The 14015-nt window shown below is 51.9% G+C and overlaps 1 protein-coding gene across 1 annotated transcript in view; it reads left to right on the top strand.

Annotated features, from left to right (window-relative positions):
* KCNQ3 (potassium voltage-gated channel subfamily Q member 3) overlaps window positions 1-14015 on the top strand; it is a gene marked incomplete at both ends in the record, with an annotated part of 289299 nt that overhangs the window by 228305 nt on the left and 46979 nt on the right. Inside the window, 3 exons of the mRNA XM_082858910.1 lie at window positions 7529-7619; window positions 9230-9356; window positions 13334-13506. Of these exons, the coding sequence (XP_082715036.1) occupies window positions 7529-7619; window positions 9230-9356; window positions 13334-13506 (391 nt within the window). The remainder of the gene's footprint in view (window positions 1-7528; window positions 7620-9229; window positions 9357-13333; window positions 13507-14015) is intronic.

Raw genomic sequence — 14015 nt, 5'->3', positions numbered from 1 at the left:
CACCCAGAGATGGACTGTTTCTTTCCACGGGCTTGGTTCAGATTCCCACTGTGCCTGCCACTCAGCATGGCCCAGGAGTCCTGCTGGGGCCGGAAGTACAGAGCTCATAACTCCTGTCTCTAGCCTATAGGGGGAAAAGAATATGACCTGCCAGCCCTAGGATAGCATCCCCTTTATCAGGAAGTGTAAAATGAAAACCAGGGTACTGGAGAGAGCATGTTGGTGGCACTGTTAATGGGACTGTTGTATATTTCAGCTGATGATATGATGAGGGGGTCAGAGGCATGGAACAGAACCGCTTGGTCTGGGGAAGGCTGCTAACCCTGTCCGCAGGCAGAAGACTCCAACCCTCCCACCTCCCAAAACTAAATGTGGCTTCCTTTAGGAGGGCTGGATGGACCTGAGAACGCTGACACCCAGGGTCCCTGCAGAAATAGACAAGTGATGACTCAGACTTGGTATAGACGGTGCAGGGCATGGTGGCACTCAGACATCTTCTTGCCAGGGCTTCTTCCAAGTTCTAGTTGATTTCCCTATTCTAAAGGACAATCTCAGGTCTGAAGAGATGGCAAAAAGTTCCATTAGCCACATGACACTCAGCCATAGGCCCGACCCATCCAAGCTCAAATTCCCTCCTGCAGTAGCTAACACGAATCGGCCTCCGTGCTGTGCCGGGCGCAGTGTCACATAGCCTCCGAGCGTGGCCTTGTGTGCTTCTCATATGCACAACAACCCTGAATTAGGAGCTGTGGTCATTCCCACTTACAGATGAGGAAACAGTCTCCTAGGGGGTAAGTGACAGAGTTGAGATCTGAACTCCTGAACCCAAGCCTGTGCTTCTGTGAAAGCTCTTCCAGGCCCTCCTGCCAGGGTGGGCTGGAGGCCTGAACCCACAACAACTTCCCTCACAGGCCTTTTGGATCTTGTAACCCACTCATTTCACAGATGTATACACTGAGGCCTGGGAAGAGGAAAAAGCTTCTTCAAGTGCCTACGATGAGTCCACCACAGAGCTAGAAGTAGAACTCAGGTGTGTGTCGCTTCTTCAGAATCGCTTGGGCTGGGCACTGAGATTCTAGGAGGCCTTGGGGCTGGTTCGGAGGGAATAAGAGAGCCCCTGACACACAGTGGGCGCTTTACCTCTGGGAGTTTCCATGGGGGATCGGTAGGATCCTGATGTGCTCTGAAGGCTGTAGCTTCTGCTGGAGAGCAAGGATGAGGGTGGCAGCCAAAGATCAGGACATGTGGGCTAGCTGTGGCCTCAGCACACCTGCCCCGTCGCAGGGGTCAGTTCTGCTGCGCCTGGCTAGGGAGCGTGATGCTACACATGCCCGTTTCATGGCACATGGATGGGGGGTGTAAGGAGGAGAGTCCAGCGGTCAGCCGCCACCTTCCTCCCTCGGTCTAGGACCTTTGGTGAGCTGCAGGTACTCGGAAGAGGCCTACCAGGACCCAGGAACCAGCCGCGGTCTCAGGGAACTACCTGGAAATGGAATTGAGCTTTTCTCCCCCAAACTGGAGTCCAGAGGAGAGGGGAAGCTGAACTGTGGGCCTCAGCCCTCCCCCTCTCTGGCTGGCTCTAACCTGGCCCCGTTCCCTGCAGAGTCTCACCCAAGTCCCTGTGACCGCTCTCAGCACAGGGTCCGGTCTCAGCAGCGCTGCCCCCCCTTCCTTCCTTTGGTGACCCCGCTGCCTGAGCCTGCAAGCTGTGTCCCTCATCTGTAAAATGGGGGCACAGATATAATGGTGACAATGCCCCTGGCTGGCATTGCTGCTATCTGGGGTAAAAGAGAAAATGATGTGCTAAGAAAACGACCAAGTCGATGCTGGAGTTTTCACCCTCTTGGGCTTACTTTGAACGAAGCCTGGGAGAGGATATTTCCAGCAGGTCTGGCTTTGTTCCTGTCGGCAGATGCCCAGCTCCGGTGAGAAGAGGTGGGTAGGAGATGGTGTCTGGCTTAAGGGTATGTCAAGACCCTTGACCTTAACTGGCCTCATTGGCAAAGACAGCCAGGACCCTGCAGACAGAAGGACAGCTGTTGACTCTCCCCAAGACTTCAGCAAGTCCCAGGAGGGGGGTCGGGGGGGAGAAGTGCTAGGTGGGGAACAGAGGGGAGAGGAAAAGAAATCAGGAGAGGGAGGGCAGTGAGAGGAGTGGAGTGAGGGAAACAGCCAGGGCTACAGAGGAGGAAACCACAGTGACAGAGGAAGTAACCGAATAATTGGTGAGGCATGGGGGGGGGGGGGGAGAGAGAGACAAAACAAGATGAGAAGGGAAGACCCTGGCTAGCCACACCTATCTGGCTTCCATCTGTGAGACTGATCATTTGGTCCTCCTGTCTGAAATCAAGTTCATATCTTAAGAATAAACTTTACTATGCAAGAGACCAAAGGGTGTTTCCCCTTCTCGGGTGAAAGAGGGCTTCCCCGCTGCTTTTCACTTTATAAATTAATCATTGTTTTCAAATCCCAGCAAGTAAATTCCCCAGGTTGCCGGTGCTTTTAATTCCTGGAGATGCCAGGAAGTGCCACGTTCCGCCAGGTGTTTGCTGCCCTCTCCTGGCTGAAGCCCGGTTCTGCATGCCCCCTGCAGATGGGAACCACAGTGACACTGCGTTTTGGTGACAGGTTAAGGATGAGTTATCCCCTCACCTGGCTCTAAAATCACAACTGGAGCTGAAGGGGACTTAGGTCTCTAGCCCCAACCTCTCCCCTAAGCTTTAGACTTGAATTTCGACCAGCCTGCTGAATATTTCCACTTAGACCTCAAACGGCAGGTGCGCAGCGTAGCTTATCTTTGCTGTCGTCCTGGCCCCGGGGCACATACTCTTGAAGTCTGTGAACACCACACGGTCCACCCTGTCACCCACCAACCCCCGTGAGCCTCCAGATGCCCCTCCTGCCCAGCCTACACATCCCAGTAGTCGCAAGTCCCGCTGAAACTTCGGAAGGATTCTGTCTCATGGAACCCCTGTCATCTCTGCAGGTCAGTCCATGACAGCAGCTTCCTGACTGCTGTCCTGTCAGAGAGCAGTCTTTCTAGACATAGGTGATACGGGTGTGGATACTGATGATGATATAGATACAGATATAGATGACATGGAGGTGGATATAGAAATAGATAAAGATGATACAGATATGGATATGGCTATACCTACAGATGTAGTAGATATAGATCTTCTGCAGAATAAAGTCCAAACTCTCACTTGGCCAACAAAACTGTTCATACCCTACTCTGGCTTGCCCCTTCAGGCCCATCCTATTTCCCTTGCCTTCTATTCCAACCACAGGGCAACTGCTCATCTCTGAAATTGTTTTTATCCATTCTCTAAACACATATGGGTTCTTCCTAAGTGCCAGGGTTTGGGGTAGTCACTGGGATACAGAGAGGAACAAGCTAGACCACCCTCAAGGAGTGGAGCCTCACAGACCAAACACACAAGTGCAGCCCAGACATCATCTGAAGAATGAGGGGGTGAGGTGGGGCTCTATAAAAACTGGATGCACTTGGTACAGATTCCCATCCACACTCTTAGCTTTCTGTTGCTGCCTAACAGATTGCCACTAACTTAGTGGCTTATAGCAACACATGTGAACCGTCTCACAGTTTCCATGGGTTAGGAGCCTGGGCATGTGTTAACTGGGCCCTCCTCTTGGGGTCTCACAAAGCAGCAGTCAAGGGGTGGGCTGGGCTGTGCTCCTTTCTGGAGCTTGGGAGTCCTCCAAACTCACCTGACTGTTGGTCCTTGTGGTTGTAGGACTGAAGTCCCACTTTCATGCTGGTTGTCAGGTTTCATGCAGGGCTGCTATCAGGTCCTAGAAGCCACCACAGTTTCTGGCCTTGTGGCCCTCACAGACCCTTCCCGACATGGCAGCTCACTTCAAGGCCAGCTAAGATGGAGTCTTATCTAAAGTAACATAATCACAGACGCATCTATCCCATTGCCTTTGCCGCATAATGAAACCTAATCAAGGGAGTGACATCCCATCACCTCTGCCATAATCTCTTGTTAGAACCAAGTCGAAGGTTCAGCCTGCACTCAGGTATGAGGATTATACAAGCGCATGGCTCGTTTGGGGTCACTTTATGGCCTGGTCACCATGCACACACCTCGTAGACTCTTCCCAAGATTCACATACATTTCAAGTACAGGACTGTGCGTCGAGTCCCAGAATCTGCCTAAGGACTCTTGTTCCTCCTGAATTAGTTTAGCTGTGGGACATCAAGCTTTCCCTTCTCCCCACACATATCCCCACCCAGGCCACAGGCTCTAGCCCCATGTTCAATGCCCGGTAAAGACAAAACCACTCCATAAGGCCATGGTTGACGATTGTCTTTGCAGGACCACGATCTTGTAATTTTAGCCAGTCTTGTACCTAACACCCTTTCAGCATGTGGCCGTATCCTCTCCTCTTTGTCATTCCCGGCCCTCAAGACCAACCGCCCCCACCCCCCCCCCCACCGCCGTCTCCAATTTCTGGCTACTTTTTCTTACTGAGAGGTTTAGCAGTCTTGTGCCTTTAGGGTTGCAACTTCCACCTCAACTGGATCAGTAAAATGTTTCACTAGGCAAAGGCAGTTCCTGCCCTAGGATGAATTCTCAAGTTGGGTGTTAAGATAGAGTGCTTTATTTATGACACAGTGCACAAACGATTACAAAATGATAACGGGTTAGGATCAGTACTGGAATAGAAATGCCTTAGGGTGCTCTGTGATCCTAAGGGAGGGATCACATGAGGAAGCCTACAGGCAGCAGCTGGGAGGCTCTGGAGGCAAAGCCATGACCGGCACTGTCAAGGTATCAGCAGGAAGATGAAGGGGCGTGTGTGGGGAGCGGGCAGGGAAGGGGAGAGTCGAGGCAGACACCGGTAGGGTAAGAGAATCTGAGGAAGTGCTGTGATTCAGCGCGGCCCGCCGGGTGTGGGAGAGCAAAAAGAGATGAGGCTGTGAGGAAGGCAAAGCCAGATCATAGAAGGCTCACACCCCTTGCTAAAGGAGAAGATTGAATGGGGTTTTGTGTCCACAGTGCCGAAGGGCCCATACTCCAGGTCAACACATACAATGGGCAATGCCCTGGATAAACCGAAACATAGGGTCAACCCTAGCTAAGCCTCACATATCTTTCCACCCCTTTGGCCACAGCCTCTGGCATGCTTCCAGTGCTGTACTCCCAAAGCATGTGGTGGACATTCAGATCATAACCTCAACCACATCTCGGGTGATTATTTGTGCTCTGTTTCCCCCACTGGACTAGGAGAAATGATGGCTAGGTTTTATTCATGTTTGGACCCTTAAAGCCATCTCTCTGCCTAGGACAGAAGAGGCATTGATATTAAATCACAATAAAATAGTAGCTAACATTTAATGAAGGCTAAGTATCTGTCAGGCATTCTTCTAAGCCCATGACACAGATTATATCATTGAAAAATTGAGAGCACAGCACTTTTATTGGATCCATTTTACATATGAGAAAATCAGGATGCAGAGAGGTTGTGTCACTTGCCTAAGATGACACAGCATGAGAGGAGGGAGAGGATTCTAATCTAGATCTTATCTCCAGAGCCCTTGAATGAATAAAGTCAAGTCTTGAGAGAGCAAGAATATGCATTTGTAGAATCGTCTAAGAGCACGTTTCCCAGAGCCTGTCCAGCCAGGGATGCGTGTGTGTCTGGGCAGGCACCAGGCATCATTTGCGTGATCTTAAACAGTGGACTGAACGACTCTCCATCCGTTATCTCCTGTGGTCCTCACAATAACTGTGATCTCTAGGCAGGTTTGTTATTCTCGTTCTATGGACGTGATCACTGGGGTTCCCAGAATCAGTGAGCTGCTCAAGATCACGTACCAGAGCCTCTTTCTAGTTCATATCTTTGGACTCCAAACTGTATGGTCTTTTTACTGACAACACAGTTGTCCTGACGGTAATGATTCCTTCTGAGGAATTTCTTCATTGCTAAAATGGGAATGATCGTATCTACCTTGGGAGGCAGTTGTGAGGATAAATGAGCTGATAGATGTAGCAACTGCTCACTAAAGAGTGGTGGGGGGTGTTGACGTTGTTACAGTTGTCACTGTCATCATCATCGTCGTCATCATCACCTGAGAAGATTTGGGATGAAGAGAAGGCAGATTCCAGCTATGGATCAGGAGTCATGAATTTAAATAAAGTGGCCAAACACAGGAGGGAGTTGAAAATCTTGTTTGGGTTCGTAGGCAGGGTTGGAAACATGGATTCAGGTCTGCAGATCAGCTGCACTGTTGATCAGAAAATGTGATCAGGAAGGATCACCAAGGGCCGGAGCCAGGACTCTGGTCCAATCCAGGGCCAGGAGCAGACATTTCCAGGCCTCCTTACCTCATGGTCCTTACTGTCACACCACGAGATCGCTTCCTGTTTGTCTGAGCTCTGAGCTCAGGAGGACGCATCCAGCTTATTCTTCATTGAATTTCAGCTCTGTGTTCCCCAGTGCCTGCCATATAAATATTGGATGGATGGATGGATGGATGGATGAATGTACAAGTGGGTACCCACTTACACAAACCAAAAAAGCATGGATTGGAACCTAGCAGGGCACAGAGCCAGATTACACAGAGCAGGAGAGCTTGGAGTATGTGACCCAGCCTCCTGCATGGACCCTGTCTTGTAATTTCCCTCTTACACACCCAGGGAACCCGGTGCTGACCATTGAACCAAAGACTCTCCACCAAGAGCCAGGGAGAACCTTTTTCTTTGCTGAAACAGTGAAGCGCGCACACACACACACTGTCCCTCCACCACCATCATCACCCCCCTCACACACAGGGAGTTTATAAACATAATAATCTCAAAGGGTTGTTTGCAGTTAGCTTCTGCCTGAGGCAGGGCCATGAACCAGATGAGCTCGCAGTGACTTTTCAATGTGCACTGTGCATCGCGGTGGCTTCTGTTCTTTCTAGCAGGAAGCACCCTTGGTAATTTCAAAATCGATTCTAAAGGCCCCCAATTGAAAGAGGTTGTTTCCTTTAGTAACCATTGACTGTAAAAAAAATAATAATAATAATATGAAGATATGGTGACAGACGCCATCACTGAATTTATCAATCGTTGGATGAATTTGTCTTTATTCTAAGAACGTTTTCATATATTTGAAAAACATAGACCTATATGAGCAGGACACATTATTGACATATTCATATTCCCGTTGATTTACCAAAGCTTGCGGTAACTTTGGTTTTTCAAGGCATCTGCAGCCCTCCAGGGCTGGGACCCGATGATCTGATTCAAATTCTCACTGTTTCCACTAACTAGCTGGTAAAGTAAAAGTTATGCACATTGCTTCACCTCTCTCAGCCCTGTTTTCTTTAACTGGAGCAATAATTCCTACCTGCCTTTCAGGTGTGTTATGAGGTTAAATGGGGTCACAGATAAAGCACACACCTATGTCGAACGGATGCTGTAGCTTCATCCCGTCTGACACCTTCGCAGTCTTGCCTCGGCGCAATCCAAGACTAGACGCTTCCTTAGTTTCCTTCTTCCTTCCCCTCTAGGTTCCTGATTGTCCTTGGGTGCTTGATTCTGGCCGTCCTGACCACCTTCAGGGAGTACGAGACTGTTTCGGGAGACTGGCTTCTGCTGCTGGTGAGGAGGCGCCTGCCCCGTGGTGCTGTGCTGCGGGGGTAGATGCTCTGGTGGGACCGCCAACGATGAAGACAAGGAGGCCCTTGGGTGCAGTTCTGCCCAACCGGTTTTGGCTTCCTGGAGTCTCTGGCCAAGTCCAGGCCCAGGAGAAAGCATTGGTGGATCAGTTGCTGAGGTCTGCTGGGGGCACAGGTGGAGCAGGGAATGGCTGGCCTGTGTTATTCCAGGTTAGAGATAAGGGGACATAAACAAGGTCAATACAAACACCAGTACCCACTGGTTAAATGATAAAATACAGCTTCCCAACCCTCTGACAGTAACACAAAGGCATGTTTCGTCCCAACCCTTTCTCTGCTTTTCCTCCCTAAACCCTGAGGATCTCTTCCTTCAAGGCCAAGCAACAAATCCCATTTCTGCATGAGCACTCCAGGACCTCCCTTCTGGGCCTCTGCCTGTTTTTACTCTCCAGTCTGTATCCCGTGGTGCGGCAGAGAGAGCGTGCAGTTAGAATTCTCGGGCAAGTTACCTAACACCCCGACTCAGTCTCCTCCCACCCTCACCTAAAAGATGTAGCAGTGTACGGTGAGGGGCACACGCCGATAGGCTGGTGCAGCCTCCACACCGGGCCAGGAGGAGGCTCCCAGGAAGGGCTGGATCCTTCTCCAGCTGGCCTTTTGAATGACCACGCCTTCCTGGATTAGGATCAACCCACCTCTCTAGGGTGAGGCCCCACCCCCTGCACAGGGAAGGGATGCCAGCCCCCAATCAGGGTTTACGAAGTAGCAGAACCTTTGCCTCCCACTGAGCTAACCACGTGTCCGTGGTGCCGGAATCAGCAGGTTCCTTCCAAGGGCAGGTGTTGACAGTCTACAGGGCAGATCTGAAGCTAAGACCTGAGCAGATGACTCCTGGGAAGCCATCCAGTTCCAGGAACTAAGTTTCGAGGATTGCTGCAGCTCCCCAAGGGCCCCAGGGAGGTCACCAAGCAGTGGGGGTGAAGGTGTCTCCATCTGACCCACAAAGGAGGCTCAGCAGGGAAGATGCAAACCCGCTGTCCCGGGAGACGCCATAGCATGGTCCTGACGGGCTCAGAGCCTGATCACCTGCCTGGGATTCCTTCTTTGCCACTTTTGGCCTTGAGACATTTGTTCAGCCACTCCTTGCCCAGCCTGGGTTTTTCAAAATACAAGATGAGGGTCGTATTATAAAATACTTCCGGTGGTGCCTGGCCCAGGAGCTGTGCTCAGTAACCATTGGCCACGATTAGCAATACCAGGGACCAGACACCGGCTGGGCAATATCATTGATTCCTCTCCTTCCAACCCAACTGAACTTCCTGGGGGCTTTTAGTACATTAAAGGGATTTTTTTTTAAATGATCCATTAGAACAAAAACATAGAAAAAAGGCTTAATGTTAGAGACAGTTAGCACATCAGAGTGAAGACAGGAACTGCCCCAAACTGAATGGAGGTGATCAGCCTGTCCTACCCGCTCTACCACCAAACCAGCGACAACAGAAATCCAGCTCTTCAGAACTTACGGACAGAAATCACTAGTTCTGGACAACTGGGTCCCGGTTAATGTGTCTCTCCACATGTGCTTCAACGCAGGAAACATTTGCTATTTTCATCTTCGGAGCCGAGTTTGCTTTGAGGATCTGGGCTGCTGGGTGTTGCTGCCGATACAAAGGCTGGCGGGGACGACTGAAGTTTGCCAGGAAGCCCTTGTGCATGTTGGGTAAGCCCTGACCCCGAGCCCGGGGGTGCCTCATCCCCTTCTTTTGGTGCATTATTTCTCTGAGGCAATTTTAAGCAGACGCTGTTCTTCTGGGAAACCATGCAGCATCGTGGGGGCCCGCCCCGCCTCTGACCCTCCCTTCAATCCTCCAGCAGGTGGATTTCCTGCCCCCGTGGCTTCTCTTTATAATGAGTCCACAGGGCAGGAATTCTTAAGGCGGGTGGGAGACACTCTTGGCATTTGGGTCGTGAAGGAGCCACAGCTCATTGCAGGATGTGGGGCAACCCCAGTCCCTGGAGTAGTAGCATCCCAGTCACCGTGACAGCCAAACTGCCCGTGCAGTTCGACTGGCCACGGTGGGGATGGGAGGCGTGACACCATTGCTGGTTGAGAATGACCTCTGTAGGGCCGCAGAGGTAATTCTTCCATCCTAACACCCAGTCTGGAAGAATCTAGCACCTGTGACCCCCCTCGCCACCATCATGCTGTGTCCTGACCCACCTTGCTTTGGGGAGGTGTCATGGAGACCCCTCCACCCAGGTGTAGGCATTTTGATAGCAAAGAAGGTGGAAGCTCTCACACACACCTGTTGGTGCACCCCACCATGTTCCCATCTGAAGGTCCTGCTAAAGTCATACAGTGACAGGACGAAATCTACCTGCAGTGATGGTTAGGAGTCTTGGAGCTTCGACTTCCTAGGGATGGTTAAAGTCAGAGGATCATAGAACGTCAGGGCTGGAAGGGACCTTCAAGAGCGTTTGGTTGAAGATGCCCTCCTGTCTGATGCTCCAGCCCCCTTTGCAGCAGCCTTTAAGTGGTCCCCCAGACTCTACTTGCATACCTCCAGTCACGGGGCGCTCACCACCTCTCGAGGGTATTCATTCCATCTTAACTCCTCTGACTCTCTTCAGATATTCGAGTTCAGCCATCCTATTCCTCCCCTCCACTCCAGCAGTCTCCTTTCATTGGGAGGGATGTGCTTAGCGGCTTCAACTCCATCTTATAGCCCATTTTCTTAGCATCATAGACCCTCTCCTCTGAGCTGCTGCTTATTCCTCACTCCCCTTTTAAAAAGTGACCTGCCGAGACTGGACACAGCCCTGTGGGTACGAATGACCCAGCCAGGGAGGAAGAGCTGGACCCCTCCCCTGTCCTAGGCGCCAAGTTCTCTCCGTGCCTCCTGGGGCTGTGTTGCCACGTTTGCAGGTTGCCTCACACAAAGGACAGGTACCAGCCTCACTGTCGGCTGAAGCCTCTCTTCCTTCTTCCCATTTGCTGCTGAGGTTGGAAATCTGAGGGTTTTGTTTATTGCTTAGAATTTTGAGTGCAAGGAGGGTGGGTGTGTGTACGCACACGTGCACACGTGCACGTTTGGAGCACTTGGTAGTTACTGATTTTTTTTCACATTTTTTTTCTCTCTTCCTTTGTCCTCTTTCCATGTCTATCTACCGTGTCTGAGTCCTTTACAGCTGCTATAACAGTACACCACAGACAGCGTAGCTTATAAACAACAGAAATTTATTTCTCACAGTTCTGGAGGCTGGACATCTGAGATTGGGGTGGCAGCATGGCCGGGTTCTGGTGAGAGTCCAGTTCCCACTTCCTAGACAGCTGTCTTCTTGCTGTGTCCTCACATGATGGAAGGCGCGAGGGAGCACGCTGGGGTCTCTTTCATAAGGGTACTAATGCCATGCATGGGGGATCCACCCTCATGACCTAATCACCTCCCAAAGGCCCCACCTCCCAATACCATTACACGGGGGGTTAGGACTCAACATATGAATTTGAAAGGACCCAAACGTTCAGTCCATGGCAGCCCCCAACTTTCCTTCCCCTTCCTCTTTCCTGTCTTTCTTTTAAGTCTTAAGCTGACTTCTTTTAGGGGTGACCTATCCAGTGTGTGTGCGTGTGTGTGTGTGTGTGTGTGTGTGTGTGTGTGTGTGTGTGTGTGTGTTGGCAGGGGGTGGGGGAGATGACTTTGTGATCGACGGTGCCCAGATTCAGAGGTTCCTGCCAAGTTAGAGGATGTCATAGCATGTGGAGCCTGGGCCCCTCCGGAACAGGGGCGTTCCCCGTGGAGATGTCTCCACTATTCCAGGATTGTACCAGAGCTCCAGATCACGTTCCCCTGCCCGCCTTCCTGGAGAGACAAGGCTGGGCCTCAGCCTCCACCATCCTTGCTGGCCTCTTTCCTGATGTTGCTACATCTTCTGTTCCACTCCTCTCAACTTCTCCCGTAACGTGGCCCCTGTGGGAAATGTTGCTTTTCTCTGTGTGTCTGACAAGAGGCTGGTCATCACATCCACACACATCATGGCCTCCTTGCTCGAAGCAGCCTCAGACCCTGCCATTCTCGGCGTGGATGGGTCCCTCTGGGCCAGAATTTGCTGTCCTGTCAGAGTGTCGTAGACTTAAGTCACATTTACCCTGCACCTAGGTTTTGTTTCCTCTTTTACAAACGTGATAAGCGGCTTTCTTTGCACAGATAGACTGAGAAGCCTGGCCAGGGATATAGACCTGTTGGTACCCAGGTGTCTGAGCACTACTTTTTCCCCAGGCGTAGGCACACCTGGGAGATGCTTGGACATGGTGGAAGGAGTGCCAGCTTTTTCGGCAGTCGCACCTGGTGTAGATCAAGGAGCCTAATCCAAGCTGGGCGGCAGCACAAACAAAGGTGTAGAGGCGTGAGAGGACACTGTGGGCTCAGCAAACCACACATGCTTCTAGAAGGTTCCCAGGGGCTGGATCACATAGGGTTTTCAGAAGTTTGGACTTTGCCCAGTGGATAAACATTCCTACAATGTGTTCCCTGGAATCCTGATGCTCTTGCAAAACAAACAAACAAAAACAGTTCAGACAGGTCAAAATCTTTGGAGAAAGGCTGGACTTCATTGGTAAAGTTGAGAGCCACAGGGCCTATTAGCATATTAAAGGCTCTGAGAAGTCCTGCAGTAGCAAAACCTGTTTAATTGAATTTTTTTCAGTTTTACTTGATCATGGGATCCTTTTTACTTGCTTAGCCCCCTGCAGTACAGTGGGGGGATAACGGATCCGGGAGCTGAGGGGAGGGCATTGAAGGGAATAAGAAAGAGACCAGGGCCCTCTTTCTTCCATCCTCAGCCATTTAACTTCAGGAGCCAGCTTGGCCCTTTCAGAAGTGCCTCATCCCCTCGGCCTCTGCTTCCACCAGTCACAGCTCTGGTAGACGTTTCTAGGTCACCTCCTGACAGCAGCATCCCACTTCTGGGGTGGGCCCCATGTTTTCCCACAGTCTACCCCAGGGCCTTCTCTGAAGCTGAGGGAGGTCACAGGCAGTGGAGCTGGTGAGTGTGGGGACGTTACGACCCCCTCAGCCAGCAGGGAACAGGATCTGGTGGACAGATGGCCCAGCTCCCATCTTTCAGAGGGACAGTGGTGGGAGGTGTTCTGCCTACAGCTCAGAGTCTCCAGCAGCAGCCTTGACAACATCCCTTGCACTGGCCTTTTCCCCGCCCCCCTCTCCCCTCACTTCTGCTTCCTGAGATCATTTCTCATTAAATCAGCCACAGCCTCGTCCCTGTCTCAGGGGCTGTTTGCAGGGAAAACCCACAGTAAAGCAGCATCTGAGCTTCAGGCTTCATCTCCACCACCTGGGCAGCCCAGATCCTTTCTCGGCTGGAGAGGGGCCCCCGAGTGCCACCCCCGGAGGGCCTTGGAGCTTCCCTAGGAGTTAGAGTGAGCGCTGGAGTCCAGCAGGCCTGCTGCATCCAGTCCCAAGTCGGCCACATCCGGCCGCGTGGCCCTAGGAGGGCATTCACGCTCAGAGCTCCTGTTTCCTCACCTGTCACAGGAGAACGCGAATCACGTGCGGTCCACGTCACGATTTAACACAGCAGCGTTTAGCTTGTGTTCGTCTGCCGCCGACTGCCTGTGGCGGCTCCCGTGCCTTGGCCTGACCTCCTTTCCCCCTCCCCTGCCACCCTCCGTCCTCTCTCCAGACATCTTCGTGCTGATTGCCTCTGTGCCGGTGGTTGCCGTGGGAAACCAGGGCAATGTCCTGGCCACATCCCTGCGGAGCCTGCGCTTCCTGCAGATACTGCGGATGCTTCGCATGGACCGGAGGGGCGGCACCTGGAAGCTCCTGGGCTCGGCCATCTGCGCCCACAGCAAAGTAAGTGTCGCTGCGAAGAGGCCAGACCGCACTGGCTTCCTGCCCACCTAGGCCCATCCGTGGCATCTCCTCCCTGACAGCATGCCCAGAGGGTGGTTGTCCTGCCCACTGATGATGACAGTGAAGATGGGGGTGGAAGCAGCAGCAGGAAGGAGAAGCACACACAGGTGTGCCGCAGCCAGCAGACGCAGGTAGACCCGGGCTCAGGTCTCAGCCGCACCAAATGCAAACAACTTTGGCCAAGTCACTCAACCCCCTTTGACCTCAGTTTTCCTTCATTCCTAAAGCTGGGATGATAATGCCTGTACCTCCGGATTGTGGAGAGGATGAAATGAGCCACTGCAAACCAGCATGGGATGGGAGGGAAGGGTTCTGGAATCCGGCAGACTGGTTTGAACCCAGACTCTATTGATGGGACTTTGGAGATTTCCTGTAACCCCTCTGGGTCTTCTCTCCTGCCGTTTATAAAATGGAAATGATAACGCGTTCACCTCAGGGTAAAAAGCCCT

The sequence above is a fragment of the Leucopleurus acutus genome (genome assembly GCF_964270905.1).
Source record: "Leucopleurus acutus genome assembly, chromosome: 17".
NCBI classification, from domain to species: Eukaryota; Metazoa; Chordata; class Mammalia; order Artiodactyla; family Delphinidae; genus Leucopleurus; species Leucopleurus acutus.
Note: the sequence above shows the minus strand (reverse complement) of the source record. Positions and strands in the feature narration are given on the sequence as shown.